This window comes from Ovis aries, chromosome 7 (genome assembly GCF_016772045.2).
Source record: "Ovis aries strain OAR_USU_Benz2616 breed Rambouillet chromosome 7, ARS-UI_Ramb_v3.0, whole genome shotgun sequence".
NCBI lineage: Eukaryota > Metazoa > Chordata > Mammalia > Artiodactyla > Bovidae > Ovis > Ovis aries.
This window is the reverse complement of record NC_056060.1, coordinates 50,958,965-50,972,851: the sequence shown is the minus strand read 5'-3', so window position 1 is coordinate 50,972,851 and position 13,887 is coordinate 50,958,965. Positions and strand designations below refer to the sequence as shown.

At 44.3% G+C, this 13,887-nt stretch overlaps 1 protein-coding gene across 8 annotated transcripts in view; it reads left to right on the top strand.

The window, feature by feature from the left end:
- CGNL1 (cingulin like 1) overlaps nucleotides 1-13,887 on the top strand; it is a 172,805-nt gene that overhangs the window by 79,699 nt on the left and 79,219 nt on the right. For all 8 annotated transcript variants that reach the window (XM_042252400.1, XM_015097008.3, XM_042252397.1 and 5 more), the window contains one exon: nucleotides 6,118-6,330. In XM_042252400.1, coding sequence (XP_042108334.1) covers nucleotides 6,118-6,330 — 213 coding nt within the window. The remainder of the gene's footprint in view (nucleotides 1-6,117; nucleotides 6,331-13,887) is intronic.

Here is a 13,887-nt window from a genome sequence, read left to right as displayed (position 1 = left end):
ACCAAGAATAGAATGACTTTGTTATTCTTAAGTAACCAACTGATGGTTTTGAATTTCTTTTTAAATTTAAGATACAAAAATAATTATAGCTCAAGTAGTCAGTCATTCCTTTGACCCTGAGTATGTTTCCCTTTGTTTTGGTAGTGATGGGTAAAAATGAGACCTCTCTCTAAGCTTCATGACAGTGGGGTTCTCTGATTACTGAAGATCATCTCTGATGGGAGCCTATAGTGTTGACAGATGGGCCAACAGAATCCTATGGTGTTTTATCCCTGACATTTATCAAGATGCAAGTACTTAGGTATCATTAAATATTCTGGTTATGAAATCATGTTGGTTTAGGGGTAGACTGGTGCTCAGAAATATTATCTCTAAAATAAGTATAAGCTTATTTTGAAGTGATGTTACTGAATATTATACACAGTAAAGAAAATGATGATTCTCACCAGCTGTGTTGCAATTTCTAGGCCATCTTTCTGTGGAAAAAATGACACAGTTCTTTGTCAGCTGTATGTTTTTTTGAGGGGAGGGCATACCATGTAGCATGTGAGATCTTAGTTTCCCGACCAGGGATCAAACCTGTGCTCCCTGCAGTGGAAGCAAGGGGTGCTAGCCACTGGACTGCCATGGAATTCCCATTTCTTTTCTCTCTTTTATGTTTGATTTTTGGATTGTCTGCTGTAGTTTTGATATATGACCTTTACTTGTCTCTTCAGTGAGCAAGGGCTTCTGTGGAAGCTTTTGTGCAAAGGGTCTAGATCAGTGTTTTTTCTCCTGTTGACGTGGAATACCTGTGGGTAGGTGGTGTGTGAAGATGTTCTGTGGACTTGTGAGTGGCCACTCTGGATGTTCTGGTCTGTGTCTTTCTGTGGCCCTACTGTCAGGACAGCCTCTGGCTTATTGCTGTGAACAGCCAGCTCCCAGAGCATGCTTCCTTTTCCTCTCACCTTTCCTTGTTGTCATCTCAGGTTCTGGGCAAGTTTCTTTGCTTCAGTTTAAATAGGTAGACCTCCTTCTAGGCACTTCCAGCTGGATCCAGTACTGTTTTCATTTGCATCCGAGAGACAGAGCACAGCTACACTGCTTGCTTCTCAGCCTCTTTGGAGCGTGTAGTTTTGTTGTCAGGCCTGCAGAGGCTGTACAGTGAAGAGAACTAGCATTGTTATCCAGTCTGGGTCCCATCTTGGCTCTATCACTTATATGCTGGGTGATCTTAGGCATGTTATTAATAGTATTTCAGAACTCCAGTTTTTTTTTTTTTAATTAATGAGAACAATAGTATTCATCTCCTACGATTTTTAGAAGTGCTTAGCATAATTCTTATTATGTAGTAAGTACCAAATAGTCGGTCTTTTTAGCCTACTCCTCCCCATCCACCCCAAATATATATCCATACTAGGTCTTTATCTCCTGTGGCTTCATGTGAAGCTAGCCTAGATGTGTACAAGTTTTGAAAGGCTGATTCTGCCTTTGTTTTCTTTGATGGGAGTCTGCACACTGGCACGTGCATCTCTGGTGGCTGTTTGCATATATTTTGAGGTTTATATGTTTTCCTCTTGCATCCTTGGTGGCTCAGTGGTAAAGAATTAGCCTGCCAATGCAGGAGACACGGGTTTGATCCCTGGGTCTGGAAGATTTCTGGAGAGGGAAATGGCAACCCACTCCAGTATTCTTGGCCTGGGAAATCCCAGAGACAGAGGAGGCTGGCGGGCTACAGTCCTTGGGGTCGCAAAGAATCAGACACGACTGAATGATCAGAAAGCAGCAATATGTTTTCTCTCACTTCTTTGCCTTGATATAATTGACAGTGAAGCCTCAGAGGTGATGAAGTTTCTGAAATCTCCCTGTGCCTTTTGGTCTCTACCCTGGAAAGCTTCAAGTACTACTCAGTGATACGGTGAGGTGTAATCTGATTGGATTTGTACAGCAGAGTCCATTTAAGCAGCAGCCCCAGTCACAGATAACAGCGTGTTGGTGTAGAATGAACCATAAAAACTTAGTTTCTTGACATGCATTGGTGGCAGTACACAAAAGGCAACATGAAACACAGATATATCCTGGAAAAGATAAGTGTGGGAAGAGGAACTGCGTTATCGTCAAAACAGCTGAGGAATGTGTGAGAGCGAGAGCGGGAAACAGGAGCAGGCTCACAAGGGCTGCTGTGAAGAAGCCGGCAGGAGGCTCCAGGAAGACCTAGAGTGGTTGCCAGTAGCAACAGTGATGTGTGTGGGCGTGTTTCTAATAGCCCTGAACTGGACAGTGGAAGCTACAGGACATCTCCTTAGATAAATAGCAGAACGGGGTATATTTTCATAAAATTTGCTTATGTGTTTTGTGTTTGGTGTTTTGGATGAGTCAGAGTTGCTCTAGTTACCTGGATGATTTTCTGGAGGTTTCTTTTGAGCTTATTAATGCCTTCTAGCTAGATTCTTGAGGAACTAAGTCTTAGTCTGGGCAGTGCAGCTCCACCCTGGAATTGCAGAGGCTCCCCTGCTTTAATGGGGCTTCCCTGATAGTTCAGCTGGTAAAGAATCTACCTGAAATGCATATCCGCTGGAGAAGGGATTGAATACCCACCCCAGTATTCTGGCCTGGAGAATTCCTTGTGGTTGCAAAGAGTCCAATACGACTGAGTGACTTTCACTTTCCCCTGATTTAATGTATGTGCATTCCCTACAGCAATGGTCCCCAACCTTTTTCACGACTGGTTTTGTGGAAGACAGTTTTTCCACAGACAAGGGCAGGGTGGGGGGGTTGATTCAAGTGCATTACGTTTATTGTGCACTTTATTTCTATTGTTGTTACTTTGTGATATAATTTATAATAATTATACAACTCACCATAATGCAGTATCAGTAGGATCCGTGAGCTCATTTTCCTGCAACTAGATGGCCCATCTGGGAGTTTTGATATGAGTCTGCAAGCAATAGATTTATTACTGTCTCTGTGCAGTCAAACTTCTCTGCTAATAATGTGTATTTGCAGCTGCTCCTCAGTGCTAGCATCACCGCTTTAGCTCCAGCTCAGATCACCAGGCATTAGATTCTCATAGGGAGTACACAACCTAGATCCCTCACATGCACAGTTTACGGTAGGGTTCATGTTCCTATGAGAATCTAATGCCACTGCTGATCTGACAGGAGGTGGAGCTGAGGTCATAAGGCCGGCGATGGGGAGCAGCTATACATACAAATGAAGCTTTTCCCGTTGCGCACCTCCTCCTGCTGTGAGGCCTGCTTCCTAACAGGCCACAGACCAGCCTCGGCCTGTGACCCGGGGTTGGAGACCCCTGTCCTAGAGCAAAGGAAGGAAATTCCATTGTCAGTTGTTCTTAAATTGATACAGTGTCACCCCCTCATCAGTGACCCACATCTTGAATGCAAAATAGTTTTCTCTCTTGAGACCTCAGTTCTCAGGTGACAGCCCTTCCTCCAGTTCTATAGGAGCTCCAAGAGGACAGGATGTGTATTTACTCATGAACTACCAGTGAAAGAATGGATGAGTTTAGAATTCTGACGTCTCCAGACTCTTGCTGTACTGCCCATGCTAATATATGCCCAGAACAGGCCTGCTCCCAGCTATCACTGATCCACCCATAAAAAATATAAATCAGATCTGTTTTCTTTTCAAGAAATGGATAATCTTGTGAGTGAAAGTTGCTCAATCGTGTCTGACTCTGCAACCCCACAGACTGTACAGTCCTTGGAATTCTCCAGGCCAGAATGATGGAGTCAGTAGCCTTTCCCTTCTTCAGGGGATCTTCCTGACCCAGGAATTGAACCAGTGTCTCCTGCATTGTGGGTGGATTCTTTACCAGCTGAGCTACCAGGGAGACCCAAGAATGCTGGAGTGGGTAGCCCATCCCTTCTCCAGCGGATCTTCCTCACCCAGGAATCAAACTGGGGTCTCCTGTGTTGCAGGCGGACTCTTTACCAGCTGAGAGAGATAAGCAAATAGAATCTAGATACAAGGATTGCAAGGTAAAAGTATTAAGTACTCTGAGAAGCACAGCTAAAATGGGGTTGGGTATTCAGGAAGGGGATTCAAGGAAGACTTCTTGGAGTAGGTCATACAGAATCTGAGTTTTGAGAGGTTTTCTAAAAGAGACAGATGGGACCAAGAGAGAGGTGAAGGATTCCCCCTGACAGAAGATACCTATGGGTGATGGCATAGACTGCAGGTGAGAAACTGGAGGTGGGAGAGCTGTTGGTAGCTCATGCAAACCACCTGGGCCAGAGGTGAGGCGAGTCTAACCCTGGAGAGGGGAGGAAAAGGATCTAAGATGTTACAGAACTGTTGAGTCATGAGGGACAAGGATGAGAGGGATCAAGGATGAAAGGGATCAAGGTTGTTCCAAGCTCCCGAGCCTGTGAGCTCCCAAGCAGGTGCTGTTGTCCCTGAGAGTAATGAACAAAGGAAGAGGAGAGGAAGGGACTTGATGAATTCACTGAGAGACATAAGCCTCCGTAGGTGCCTGAGGGACATCCAGATGGCCGAGTCTTGCAGGTCTGAACTCAGATAAGAGTTGGAGGTAAAGGTTTAGGAGTTATTTATGTAGAATTAATAGTTGGAAAACAAAACAAAACTAGGTGGACTTGCCAAAAAAAGATTGAAGAATGTGAAGTCACATTCTTGGGGATCATCTTAGCTTTTTAGGAAGAGGGAGGGAAAAGTCAGAAAAGATTGTCACAGAAAAAGTGGCCCAAGGGAAAACAGGAGCATGTAGTATCTTTGAACTGCAGGGGAGAGAGAATTCTAAGGGTACGGGTGCAGAGGATCAAAGCTTGTGTGTGCGCTCAGTTGCTCAGTCATGTCTGATTCTTTGTGGCCCCATGGGCTGTGGCCCTCCAGGTTCCTCTGTCCATGGGATTTTCCTGCAAGAATACAGGAGTGGGTTGCCATTTCCTCCTCCAGGGGATCTTCCCAATCCAGGGATTGAACCTGCATCTTCTGCACTGGCAGGCGGGTTCTTTACCACTGAGCCAGCTGGGAAGCCCCAAAGAGGAACAAAGGAGAGTAAAGAAAAGTGAAGACTGAGCAAAGGCCTTTGGATGTTGAGATGAAGAGGCCAACCTTGGAGGGAACAGGGGCAGTAGAGTAGGAGCAAAAACCATTTGCAAGAGATTAAGGTGATCAAGAAGTGCACACAGTGAGTAGAAATTACACTTTCAAAAGTTTGGTGGAAAGCTTGGTTTTTTTGTGTGTGTTTTGTTTGTTTTTGCCCTTGATTGAGGGGATTCTTGTCCCCTGAGGAAAAGGACATAGATTCAAGGAAACAGAAAGGAACAAAATGACAGGAAAAAAAAATGACGACTGATCAGGAAAGACTTGGAGCAGGCTGGTGAGCTGGAAGCTGGCTGTCTGTGAAGTGGCTTGGGGTGGGGAGGAGGCCTGGCATGCAGAGGAGCTAGATGGTCAAGCCCAAGTCCTGGCTGAGTGCATAGTAGGGACATCTGTGGAGCAGGGGGAGCCTGAGCTTGAGGGCTGCGGAGCAGGTCTGACAAGGAATGGTGACCTGAGAGGAATGCCCAGCTTAGGCAGGACACAGTTGTGTTGAGGTGATGCCATTGGTAGTGGAACTTGCTGCCCCAGTTTGGTGACTTTGCTCGTGAGCAGTGAGGTTATGAGGCAGGGAAGGTGGGGAATGTGTGACCATTATCCCTGCTCAGAATGGAACCGAGGCATCTTGAGGACTTGGGTTGTGGGTTCAGAGTTCCAGGGGTGAAATAAGAGAGGCCAGCAAGTTGGCATGTGCCCCCCTCCCTGCCAGTCAAGCAGTAGGCCACTAGCAGGGACTGCAGACCACTGCACTGAAGTGGAGTGAGATGGAAAACTCAGGCCGGGCACCTCATAGCATCGAGAATGAAACCAGTTTCCCTTTTCTCCCTCAAATTAAATCTCAGGAAAGCTAAGATAGTGGAATCAAGGGATACGGTGGCTTGTGAGAAGGGGAAGAGAAAGAGAGGACGGGGGCTAAGCCAGTATGTAGCATGTGGGGGAGAGAATAGGGAGGTCTGGTGAGGGTGTGACCGTGAGTGCGGGGGCCGAGGTGAGGCGCCGGGGCGCTCAACAGAACGCTTGTATCCTCACCTCCCCACTCATGTGTCCTCTCTGCAGGAGCTCCTGCAGGCCAAGCAGGACCTTCAGCATCTGCTCATCGCCAAAGAGGAGCAGGAAGACCTCTTGAGGAAGCGGGAGCGTGAACTCGCTGCGCTGAAGGGAGCCCTGAAGGAAGAGGTTTCCAGCCACGACCGGGAGATGGACAAGCTGAAGGAGCAGTATGATGCCGAGCTGCTGGCTCTGCGGGAGAGCGTGGAGGAGGCCACTAAGGTGGGTCCTGGCCAGAGGGGGCAGGCAGGGCACAGAGGAGGCCCAGGACCTCCTCGCCCAAACCTATGTCCATTGTTGGCCTTCCTTTTCATGACAGAGTGAAACTCAGTTTCATTCCATCATTGATCCAGAAGATGAAAAGTGAAAGTGTTAGTCACTCAGTTGTGTCTGACTCTCTGCAGCTCCGTGGACTGTAGCCCACCAGGCTCCTCTGTCCATGGGATTTTCCAGGCAAGAATACTGGAGTGGGTAGCCATTCCCTTCTCCAGGGGATCTTCCTGACCCAGGGATTGAACCTGGATTCTCCTGCACTGCAGGCAGATTCTTTACTATCTGAGTCACCAGGGAAGTCCTGTTGATCCGGACCTTGTTCCCAAATAGTAAACTCAGCAGTTATGCTGTTGACCACCATAAGTCCATAAACATAAAAAATTTAAGGACACTGCTTAAAATCTCTGGCACATGGTGAGATTTAGAGGCCCAGAAGTGAACCCTTCCAGGATTCCATTGCTGCCCTTGCTGATGGGGCAGGATTGCAGACAGGATGTTTCTGGCATCCTTCCCCCTGCCCCACTCTGTTCTTTCTGTCTTGTGAAGCCTTTTGTTAGACGATTCAAGCTCTTTTCTCAACACAGTTACAAGAGGGTTAATGAGCTGAATTGCCCAAACCCTTGCAAGATAATTTTTCTCTTAATTGAATTCTTGGCTCCTACAAATGGATTCTAAATTATTTTGAGGTCTTTGGTGTGGGCCTTGAATTGGCTGATTAAGAAAAGGGGGAAATGAAGGGGAAAATGTTTTGAAATGTCATGCCATCTTTAGGGAAAGAGGGGAATTACACAGTGTAAATTTTTTATGTTCTCTGCCATATATAGGTTAAAGATGATGATGAAAGAACTCTTAATATTGTTTATTCTGTGGTGATTACAGTAACAGCCCAGGGCTGGTCAGTCCTCTGGCCCCTACACTCCATAGTGATTCACTGATCTTCAGTTACAGCGCAGTAATTGCAGATAACAAGAAGTGAAAAATGGATTTGTTTGTGTAACAGTAAAATGTTTGGGAAAAATAGTCGGTTTGGGTTTATTATAACTGAGGTAGTTTAAGAAAAATGCCTCCTGTTCATTTGCCTATCTTAACTTTTTGAGATTTGGTTTGAGGGAGAAAAGTGAAACTGATTTAATTTTCAGTGCTTTGAGGGACATATCTGTTTTTTCCATCTCATTTTCTTTCTGTGCAGCAGCCTGGTGTCCTTGCAGCCTGTATGTGCTGCTGCTTCTTGGGGAACGTGCCAACAGGCTGCTGAGTAAAATAATTTTCCTTTGGACCCATCACGTCTTTATTATCTTCGGACCTTACTTCAAAGCTTGAGTTAACATGGTTTATTCATTGAAGGGTAGTTGAGGATGATATTTGGCAGGTTTGCAGTGTTTTGACTCTAAGGAAAATTAAACTTACAGCACACACAGGATGCAGGAGACTTTACTGGAAGCTTCTAGGTCCTTTGCTGTCATGTGTTATAAGCAGGGAAGGGAACAGCGGTAGGTGAGGAAGTATCTTTGTTGTATGGGAATGAGATAATCTGTAAAGATTTAGGCTCCTGACTTTTAAGCATTGCTTCACATTAGACAAAAAAGGATCACATTGACCAAATACAGGCCATTTGCAAGTTGACAGTGTGCGACTTTTGTCCTCTTGTCCGTGTCCCTTGCACAGTATCTGATGCGTGATCACATCTCGGCAGTGTCTGATGAGTGAAAGTGGAGGATCAGTTCCTCTCATAACTGGATTTTCAGTCCCTAGTGTGTGGTTCCGGTTAAATTTTCTCCAGTGATGATGTGGGAGATCTTTTAGGAAACTGCTGTTTGTCTGTGAATTTCTCTGCCTTGCTTTTGCATTTCCCTGTGGTTTCTTAAAGAGGATCATGATTGTGTTTTTACACCTCATTAGCTTTTGCTTCTGAAGGTGTTTGCTGCACAAATGTGGCAGGATCATATTTAATGGAAAAAAAAATTAGCACTGTAATGGACAGATGCTGCCTTTTTGTTACATTATGTATATGTGGGTGCTATATAATAGAATTTTAGTAGTGTTATATTAACTACTTGGAAGAGAGAGAACTAAATATAATTTTTTAATTTTGTAAAGTGTTTCTTAAATTTATACACCAGCCTTTAGACTTTCCCTGTCTTGAGAGGGACTCATTCACTACTGTGATTAAAAGCTGACGTTTTGTTAAGGAACTGCATTAGTTTAGAAAGTTTATTTCCTTGGTAAGCCTTAGGAGGCAGCCCAACCTCCTGGCATCAGTTTTTAAATTTTTGCCACTACCCCGGGGCCAAAAATTCCTAAAGTGCTATTTTATCATTGTCAGATAGCAAATACTTCATCCTCGCCAGAGCTTGAGCACTAAAAGTTTTAAATTGCTAGAACATTTGGTGAAAACCATCACATTATATTAAGAATGTTTTACAGGTATTCCAAACAGATACTCTGTAAAAGTGGTTTTTGTAGACCCAAAGAGCCATACCTTTTTAAGAACAGATTGATTGCCCAACAGAAGAGAATTCATGAGCTCCCTGGTGCTGGGGGCTTTGTTGGGGCTGAGGGGGGATGTCCTTGTACAGCAGAGTGAACGTAGTTGGGGGCATTGGGTAAGCTCCTTCAGTTTCCACCCCACAGAAGGAGGGGTTCTTCACGTTGCTAGAGGATTCTATCATGTATCTTTAAAAGGACTGTTGAGGACTTCTAAATGTTGTTTCATAACGTATTTCTTTTTTTAATGTTGTGTTCTTTTATACTCTTTCACACTCTTCCCAGTTTTGAAAAGGAAATGTCCTCTTTCTCCTTGAGTTTGCGGCAGTGGCTGGGATCCACATGCAGAAATGGACAGTCAGTGTGTGACTGTCATCTGGGAGTGAAATGAAGACTCTTCACAGCTGTTAGCATCTTATTTTAATCCTTACGCTCTTCTTGTGCCCAGTTCTTGAGCAAAAGAAGTGTAGTCGGTGGTCAGTGTTTTCAGATTTCTCAGAGACTAGAAATTTCTGAGAGACTCAGGTCAAATTCCAGCTGCTCTACCAACTTCCCTGCGTGGTTCTTGGACCTTAAGTGTTTCTGGGGGCCTGGTATTGTCAGTTTCAGAACTGGGAAGAGTAAATGCCCCAAATGAAGTAGAAATGAAGTAGGAATGAAGCTATAGGAGATGGCTTGTGTTGGTGGCAACCGGGAGAGATCTCATGGAGGAGGTGTGAGAGGTGAGGGGTATTTGGGCATGTGAGCATGGAGGCTAAGGACACTGGGGAACCAAGTACAGCATAAGGAACACCTTGTTAGGTGGGAACGTGAGATGTGTGTCTGGGCTGGAGCCTTGTGGAGAAAGAGAAGTTAAGGTGAAGTGGAGTGAAAGTGTTTTCCGTTTGGTCATGTCCAACTCTTTGCGATCCTATGGACTGTAGCCCACCAGGCCTCTCTGACCATGGAATTTTCCAGGCAAGAATACTGGAGTGGGTTGTCAACCCAGGAATTGAACCCAGGTCTCTTGCATTGCAGGCAGATTTCTAACCATCTGAGCTGCAAGGGAATCCTTGAAGTTAAGTGGTTAGACACAAAAAGAGAGTTTTAAGAGTCAGAGACCCTGATCCAAAGCATGAAGTGTGTTTGGCTCTCATTTCAAACAAACCAATTATAAAAAACCAAAAAAATAAAAAAGAAATCATTGGGGGCATTTAAACACTATCTCTGTATTTACTGATAGTAAGAAATAATATAAACAGAATTTTTAGGGATGAAACAGTATTACTGTTTTTCAAAGTCTTTATCTTCTAAAGAAACTGAAGTATTGGGTTGGCCACCAAGTTTGTTCTGATTTATCTGCAACAGCTTACAGAAATCTCCAAACTAATTTTTTGGCCAACCTAATATTATTTATGGCTGAAATAGAAGGCTATCTGGAATTTGCTTTGTTTTTGTTTTATTGTTTTAAATTGAAGTATAGTTGATATATACTATTAGTTTGAAGTGTACAAATAGTGATTCAATATTTTTATGGATTTATGCCATTTAAAATGACTATAAATACAGGATGTATTCCCTGTGTTGTACAATGTATCCTTATAGCTTACTTATTTTATACATAGCAGTCTGTACCTCTTACTATCCTCTTGCCTCTCCCCCGATAACCACTAGCTTGTTCTCTGTATTTATAAGTCTGTTTCTGTGTTGTTTTATGGAATTTGCCTTAAAATAGTTCACTGGGGGGAGAAAATGAGTAGGGGTATGGTTGAAGCAGGATTAACTATGTGATGATAAGTGTTAAAATGTGGTAATGACTCAGTTAATTATACTATTCTATCTACTTGGGTTCAGTCCCTGGTTTGGGAAGATCCCCTGGAGAAGGGAAAGGCTACCCACTCGAGGATTCTGGCCTGGAGAATCCCATGGATGGGACTGCAAAGAGTCACACAGCTGAGCCACTTTCGCTTTCACTTTTCTCTGCTTTGCTAACATTTGAAATTTTGTGTAATAAAATGTTGGATTCTTTTGTAGTAATTTTTTTAAAAAGAACACAAAAAATTAAAAATAGAAAAGACGAGGTGGATCGAAATTGTGCGGACTGCTTGAATACCCTAATGCCACGACAGATGAGGAGGTTTCCTGTCCTTTCTTCTGTTCTGGCTGTGCTGGCTCTTCATGGCTGCCTAGGCTTTCTTTGGTTGCAGAGAGAGGGGGCTACTCTGCATTGCCGCGTGCAGCCTTCTCGTGCGATGGCTTCTCTTGTTGCAGAGCGCAGACTCTAGGGTGTGTGGGCTTCAGTAGTTGTGGTGCGCGGGCTTAGTGGCTCTGCAGCATGAGAAATCTTCCCGGACCAGGGATCGAACCCATGTCCCCTGCATTGGCAGGCCACTGAGCCGCCAGGCAAGTCCCAGATGAGTAGATTGTAAGTGGTGAGGGAGCACTTTGTTTTTTATTAGGGATCTAATGGGGGCGTGGTTCTGTAGAGGTGTGACCAAGAAGTGGGAGAGATTAGCAGTTGGAGAATGAGACGTAAGCCATGAGGAGGAATGAGCCTCAGGTCAGGGCTGACAGGAGAGACCCCTCGGGGGCATGATGACGGGTGAGGGAGGAAGGAGAGACCAAGCCAGGTCCTGGGTGCTTGGAAGGCCTTTCCGGGAATAGGAAGTTTCCAGTGGGGCCTTTCGGGGAAGCTGGGTAGTGAGAGGCAGGGCAGCCCTGTTGCTGGGCGAGATGATGAGGAATCTACGAGGGAGGGGGACACTGCTTGGGGGCTGTGACTGGACAGAGAAGGTGGGCTTAGGAGTGGAGGAGAAAAAGGAGGATGTAGATGCAGGGACTTGAAGACAAGCAGCCAAGTCTGGAAGTAGAAAAGCAAGGGGAAAAGCATTGTATTTGGCTTATTTAATGATACATTTGAGAAATTTCTAAAAGCAGCCTGTTTTTGTATTACATACATTTCTGTTGTTGTTGAGGAAAAATGGTAAACTAAAAGTTGATGTACTCCTGCAGGTTAAAACTAAATGCTTCTGAACATTTTGAAAGAATTGCATAGTATTATAATCCCCCAAATCTTCCAGTTAAAAAAAAAAATTAGAAAGGTAATATAGTTGTATCTAACTTCTTTCTGTGGGACCATCAGAATGAAATCAGGGAATATGTGTATTATCGATTAAAATTATTTGTTTTTTAAAATCAGAGTTGCTTTACAGGGTTGTATATTACATACTTATGTGTTTGTTGAGTCTGTGTGCTTTTATAGTGTTCTGCTCTTTATAATATAATTTCTTTCTAATGTTATGCCCACATTTTATATTCTTAACCCTTAGAGAAATTTTATTCAAATTCAGTAATGTTGAAACTTTTTTTTCCCCTCTCCAAAACTGCCCTTCGGTTTATGTTTCACTCAGTGATTTGGAAATGTCACTCAAATTTAAAAAAACAAATATGTGCTTCTTCCCCATAGCACATCTAGATTTTTCCTTCCCTCTTTCCTACCAGTCTGTGAACAATTTCTTTTCAAAGCGTGAGGTCAATAGAGGGTCAGATGGTAAAACCAGTGCTAATCTCAGGATCAATGGAATTGCCTCCCTTAAGAGAAGGCTAATTCAGTGTAAAATCTCATTTCTGTCTTCTCCAAGGGGGAGCCAGGTTATCGAGGGAAACTGTAGAAATCCGTATTTCCTCAGCTCTTTAACATCACATAATCATCTTACTCTGAAGGGCAGCTGTTGAGAGTAGGGAATGCAGAGATGCAGAGACGTTGGGGGCTGCAGCAGGTTTATAATCAGTGTGCAGGGAAAGGAAAATGTCTCTTTTCTAATCGGCCTGGAGTGAATCAGAACCCTCCATCAACAAAAGTAAAATGGGAAAGATTCAAGGTTAAAAAAGTTCTCCTCTTTTTCCTTTTTTTCCCCCCTTTCTCTAGTTTCCCCCTCCCCCAAACTAGCTCTTAATAATTAAATCACTCTTCTGCAGTCTGTCCTGATTAAAAAGTAGCTAAACAGGAGGCTTGGTGTGGTGTTCTAGGGTGTTTGCTTTGAACCTTCCGTCAAAGCCCCAGACATGTCACCTCCCTGTGGCTCTGCACATGGTTCCTGGTAAGCCTCTTATGAGTCTTGGTGAACAATAAGGACATCCTGGCACTTCACTCCTGGTGTTTGACCTGAGCTGCCACAGTCACTTGCGGTGGGTGTAGAAGACAGAAGCAGAGTCCCTGACATGCCCATTCATTTCCTGTCAAATATTTGCGTGTATTTTACCACTGCCCATCACTGAGAACACGAGTCAGGCCAACCATAGTTTCTAGCTTCAGAGATCTTATACAGTCTTATGGGGAGAAAATATGCAAATAAGAGGACAATGAAGTTACAGGTGCTGTAGGAGATCAAGAAAGGCTTACTACCTTCAGTGGCAGCCGTCAGGAGAGAGCCAGCACATCGTTCTGCAACTTGACACCCCCCTAGTCTTTTCTGTACAAAATACTTAAGAATTAGACATGAGAACACCACTTCCTTTCCCAGGACCTCTCTGAGAGTTTCTGGCAGTAGCCCATCTTGAACCTGTTGGCTATGTGCCCAACTCCTTTTATTTATTGTTAATTTAAAAAATTAAAAATAATTTTCTATTTTGCCTACGCCTGTGGTATTTTAGGTCCCCGACCAGGGATCGAACCCACACCCCCGGCATCCCTGCTTTGGATGTATTCCTGCAGCTCCTGCGAAACAGGAGATGGAAGCAGGACTTTCAGGTCACCCCATGCACTTGGATGACCCAGAAGATTACAGTGAATTCACGTGTGGTGTGAAAAGCAAGTGTGGAAACTTAATCAGGAGGAAAGTAAAAGTGAAGTCGCTCAGTTGCATCCAACTCTTTGTGACCCCGTGGACTGCAGCCTGTGGGATTTTCCAGCCAAGGGTACTGGAGTGGGTTGCCATTTCCTTAATTAGGAGGAGGAGAAGTAAAAAGCCTCATCCTGGCCTTGCTTGCCTGTTTCCCATTTGGATGAAGAGTAACCAGAGGTCAAGACTTAAATAACTCAGA